This window comes from Bactrocera latifrons, unplaced genomic scaffold (genome assembly GCF_001853355.1).
Source record: "Bactrocera latifrons isolate USDA-ARS-PBARC rearing strain unplaced genomic scaffold, ASM185335v1 scaffold_52, whole genome shotgun sequence".
NCBI classification, from domain to species: domain Eukaryota; kingdom Metazoa; phylum Arthropoda; class Insecta; order Diptera; family Tephritidae; genus Bactrocera; species Bactrocera latifrons.
The window spans coordinates 765,652-771,398 of NW_017537179.1; the positions used below are offsets into that span (position 1 = coordinate 765,652).

Below are 5,747 nucleotides of genomic sequence, written 5' to 3' on the forward strand. Positions count from 1 at the left end.
TGAAATCGGTTCACAACCACGCCTGAAATCTCGATTATCACTTTATCACGCGAGAGTATAAAATGTTCGGTGACACCCGAACTTAGCCCTTCCTTACTTGTTTAATCTAGTAATTTGTATAATTTGCTTTAAGTTCTCAGTCAAGTGAGATTATAATAGTTCAGTTTCTAAAACACATTCTCTAAACAAAGCTTTACTTATGTGTATGCTTGCCTTTCTTCCAGCACTGCCAAGCTACTACAAATGGCGTCGGTGCTCCATACGCGACAATGACCAAGCGCAGATCAGCAATATACTCGGCATAGCTACGGACATTTTGGGTCGCGCACTATGTCAACGACCACCGTTTCACGATCACAGCAGCATTTCGCGTAGTTTCTCGAGCTGCTCAGAAGGTTTCACAATACTACCGAAGAAAGTGAAGATCGGACAGAATAAAGTCGTGGCAATTTTAGCCGAACCACTAGAAAAAGATGACACTATCAAGATAATGGTGGAGAAATCTGGGGAGCTAATTGAAATCAGAAATTTCAAATCCCGCAATCCCTTCACAGTGCAGTTCTCGATACCAGGTAAATAAAATTAAAGAACAAAAGAGAAGAAAGACTAAAGAACTTTGTAATTCTGAAAGTATAAACACTTGTTTTGCAATAATTAACACACTTTGTTTTCTTTACCTTAAAGAGTCCTGTATGGAAATATCAACTATGGTTGAGATACGCATTGAAAAGAACGAGAAGAGTCTCGGCGCTCGACCTATCAAATGTGAAAGTCGCATGCGCGAGCTCGAGCAGTTATTACGCACCGAGGACTCTCCCATCGAATTCATGTGCCACTCACTAGGTATTGGACCAGCTGAACGAGATGCGCTCGACTTACATTTGCTGCAGTGCTTCCAAAAGAATATGCCACCCAATTTTCACTTACTGAACGGTCCCTATGAGAAACAACATCACTTCCTGACCATACGTGAATCAAGCCCCGAGGAATATCCCACACTTTTGCATTTTGCAGCACGTTGGGGTCTCAACCGTCTGTGCATTCAGCTGATGGAGTGTCCAGGTGGTGATACCGCATGTGGAATACGTAATTGTATCGGCAAAACGCCCGCCGAACTGGCCGATCAAGAGGGGCATCACAAGCTAGCGACGAACATTGTTAGTTTCTCCGAGTTTCATGAACTCACCACAATGTATCACTACTTCAAAGGTATAAGTGGTCCCAGTGGACAAACCAATAATAATCAAGCAGCGGTAAATGGTAAAATGACTGGCAGCAATCACAACCTCAACAATCAGGTTAACAACAAGATCGTTATTGAAGCTGTAAAGTCGACACCGACGTCCCCAAAAATGAAACAACCGAAACCACAAAAACCCGCAACACAAGAACCACAGGAAATGCAACCTGGGGAGTATATGGAAATGTCAAGTGGTTCTGAACGTGAAAATACACCTGACGCCAAACTAAAGACAGAGACATTAGCCGTATCGAACCTAAATTACATAAGTGTGGAAGCAGAGGATGAGAATTTGCAAGGCTCCTCCGCTGACGTTTGCAAGAATTTTGAGAAGGTTGTTACTACTCCTGAAGTAACTACCAACGAACTACGCATAAGTGAACCACCATATTACCAATCAAAGGAGCAGAATAAATCTGTTGATGTCACGGATTCGCCCTACCAAACGGATAAATTCAGTCATGAGTGTTCACAGTTACTGGAGAGCTGCACCGGCACAACTGCCAGTAACGATTATGTACTCCAGCCAGCAAATATACCAGTACCACCCAAACCGGCTAGTACACAAACTCCAACAGTCGCAACCAACGCAGATACTGATGATGGCAATTACCTCTTTCAGCCTTCGAACCGACCAGTCGAAGACGAATTGCTGCCACCGAATCGTCTCAGCTTGAGTCGTTCACTAAGTTCTTCCTCTCGCGCTGGACAAAACCCCACTTATGGCACATTGAAACGTACCGCCTCAGACGCGTCCAGCGTCACTACACGTTCCAATGCCGATGATGAATTGGCCGAAATCATGCACGACTTCAAGAACAATGTCCTCAGCATACGCGATGTGGAGTTGTTGGTCGAAAAATGGAAACACCGCAACGATGTGCAACAAAGTTTCCGGGAGAAACAAGAGCAAATCGATCAGTTGCGTAAGGAATACGATCGCATACAGGAAAATCTAAGATCTCAGCTGAAACGCGAGACACCTTTTGAGAAAATCAAGAAACTCTTCTCAAGGCACAAATCCACAACGAATTTGCCGGAGAAGGCTTCCTGTACTGACAGCGTGCTTGACGAAACGAAATCTTCCATCACAACCAGCTCAAGTTTTAAATCTTCACAACGCCCCATCAGCTCGTTAAGCTTGCAGAGTGTATCTTCATCATCGTCTTCAGCGCGCCTCAGCACTGGCAGTAACTGCAGTGGCACATCAATGGGTGACTCTGGCACACACTCCGACCACGAAGAGCGACGTTTCGGATGTCGTCTGGCATCACCGGCCGCGCTTATGGATAACTATCTTATACCGCCACCACCACGCCCCGTGCTCACACCAAATTCAACGCCCGGCGAAGAGCGTCATCAGCTCGTTTTCCCCTCACCGATATCATCACTCCAACGGCTAAACACACCCACAAGTCCCACCGGTGGCGAACACTACCAGATGTTTCCCTCCAACATCCCCGTCTACACCAGTCAGAACTTATCGACATCTCAGCCCAACAACTACCTGAACACAATTATGGAGGCCAAAGAGAATGACGCAACTACCACTTGCAGCAACAACGGTAGCAATCATCAATACCAAAATGGCGTCACCTTACAACCCATTAAAATTAACGAACGCGCAAACATCATCTACGGCAAGCTGACGAAGGCTTCGCCACCTTGCACCTCATTTAAACCGAAGCAAGTTGCGGTGCCCCAGGTAGGCAGCATTGAAGTGCAGGCTGAGGTTTACCAGAATGTCGGCGCAAACCTGGAGCAGATCAAGGAAGTTGAGCCGGTGAAAGAGAACGGCACAATGATGGTAGCGGCCACCGAGTCGTCAAACTACATGAACTGCTGAACAAAGCAAGCTGAAGTGGTCGGTTGTAAAAGTTATTGGCGTTGAATCTCAAGGTGATGCAATCATCCTTTACATTTCGGAAAATTGATAATTGTAGGTGTTTGATTAACATATGTGTTAGCTAGTTATTAAACGCTTGCTAAGGAAATTCGATTTTAAAATTTTGAACAAAAAAGTATCAAAATGTTGTAAATAAGCATCATATGTACCGTTAGGTACTCTATGGTAGTACATTTTTTTAAATTAAAATATATGTATGTAAGTGTTAACAAAATTAAGTGCTAGATGTAATTATAATTAATTAAAGCTGTAATTGTACAATTCGAAATGAGTATGAACTAGTTAAAACGTTTCAAAATTACATATAAGCTGAAAGAACACAAGAAATCAAGGGTTAGGTTGGTGGCAATTCAATTTTCATCGAACGCCAGAAAAACTATTTTTATATGGAGACTCATTGTTATACTACTCGAGTATTCTCAGACTGCTTAATCAAAAAAGCTTAAGTCGCCACACTACGATTTCAAGTTCGACAAAAAAATGTTGCATGTAAATAAATTTATGTCAAGTGAAAATTTATTTTATATTGTATTCAATTTATAACTGTTGAATTAAGTTAAATAATTGTTTAAGCATTTTATCGTTAGCGCTTGTAACTGTACAGCACAGCAACAACCAAACATATTGCACACATATCAATTGGTTAGTTTAAAGAATGCTTTTTTTAACACACAAGTGTAATATTGATGGCAATCAAGATCAAAAACGAACAAACCAACGATTTTATTTTTCACAGCAAATTATTTGCGTTTCAGTTGTATTAGAGCGTAAGTTTTGTAAGCTTTTGAAGAGTTTAAGTTCATTCATAAATATATATATGTAAGAGATAGTTGTCGGCAAGCACATATACATACACACAAGTGCATTATGTATTAACTGAAGTTCTTATATGAATTAAAAATTATAAATAATTCCTTATTCTACATGTAACCAGCTGACGATTCATAAAACTCAATAATCTAATAAATATATAATAAAATTTGAAAAGGTGAAGAAATGATTTTGTTTTATTCTTCAGTAGTACTACTCTTCATCATCGTCATCTTTTGACGCTATTGTTCATTGTGAGCTTTGCGTTTTCTTTCCAACCTTTTATGTCAATCTTCACCATGTCTTCGTCAATCCATCTCCATCGCGGTCTTCCCTTTGCTTTAAAGGCGAATGTTGTGTCCCCTACTGTTATCCACTCTCGTTACTTGACACAGCCATCTTAGTCGCTCGCTCTCTCTTTTGAAAACTTGCAGTTTGGTTTCGTAGCGTTATTCTGCACCGGTCGAATGATTATTTTATACAGGGCCGGTTGACGTTGCCTATTGCACAGTTTTGATGTCAACAGTTTCATGATTCGTATGATCTCTTCGATATTCCGATTTGTTGAGTTATTGCTACTGACTCCGAAGCTAAACTTAAACTAAGTGAAGCTTTCACAGTTTCAAAAGCGTATTGGTTAATTTTCAATCTTCACGCTTTTTTTTCCGAACTCCAGCCATCTCACAGCTTGTTGATTAAAAGAGTCATACCGCCCAGAATCGGTCGCCAAATAGAAGTAATTGGTAATTAATCGTGGAGTCTTGGGTTTTTATCACGTGTAAGGCTCTAAATATATAAAGCTTTCCAATAGGGATGATATAATTTCTAAGTGTCGTTTCGGGCATTTTTATTATGTTTATGTAATGTTTACAATTTGATCATGGGAAGATATACACAAGAAATAGTTTTACAAATTATTCAATTATATTATTAAAATTTTATTAAAAATTCGTTCTCCAATTTTAACTTTTCATGCGGTTTTGCTATTTTATTGTCGTAATAATCGTCCACCTGTGCTCGCCAATAAGACAAATATTGCTTCCTTCAGATAAGTGTTTCTGAAGACCGCAGCTTGTCGAACCACAGTCGTTCTCAAGAATAGGGACTGAGGTTATGTGTGGAGTTTGGAGATTCGATTATTTCAAGAAATTTCGACATTGAATGGCCCCCAAGTTTTTGTGATTTAAAACCGTTAGACTACTTCTTGTGAAGATATCATTGGTTTTTAGCAATAATCCAAAGCCTTCTAGCTTTAGAAGTCGATATTGAATGAGCTAATCATGACATACGACATGATAAATCATATTACTCTTATTGGAAAACCCTGTATATGGAAGAATTTTTCTAGAGGCTTTTAACTTCTTTGAAGTAAAATTTGCTGTAAGAATCTAGACGTAATATTGTAGAAGATGTCTTGAAAGAATATCGACAAAAGCAATAAAAGAACCAAAATTGGAACGTTTTACATATTGCCTTAAAAAGTAAAAAATGCTATAAAGTTTATATTTGTTAAAATAAAATAAAAACCCGAAACTAGACTCTTGATAACTACCGGCAACAAGGAAACGGAAAGTTGGTGGTAATGTGTGTTGTGTGGTTTAATAAAAAGCCAAATGATGAAAAAAGCATAATTTAAAATAAACCTTGGAAATTTTAGTAGATGTGAGTGATAATAAAATGTTTTCTTACGCGCAACAGATCTGTTTCAGCGTAATATAAATCAAATATATTGTCTATATTCGTAATTATTCACCTTTTCGTGAGAAATAATTTTTTTTTTTTTTTTTTTTT

At 39.3% G+C, this 5,747-nt stretch overlaps 1 protein-coding gene across 6 annotated transcripts in view; it reads left to right on the forward strand.

The window, feature by feature from the left end:
* The window catches only part of LOC108974039, a 97,918-nt gene extending 94,175 nt beyond the window's left edge, over positions 1-3,743 (forward strand). For all 6 annotated transcript variants that reach the window (XM_018941619.1, XM_018941618.1, XM_018941617.1 and 3 more), the window contains 2 exons: positions 225-572; positions 685-3,743. In XM_018941619.1, coding sequence (XP_018797164.1) covers positions 225-572; positions 685-3,086 — 2,750 coding nt within the window. In that variant the 3' untranslated portion in view covers positions 3,087-3,743. The remainder of the gene's footprint in view (positions 1-224; positions 573-684) is intronic.
* Positions 3,744-5,747: the final 2,004 nt, after the last annotated feature.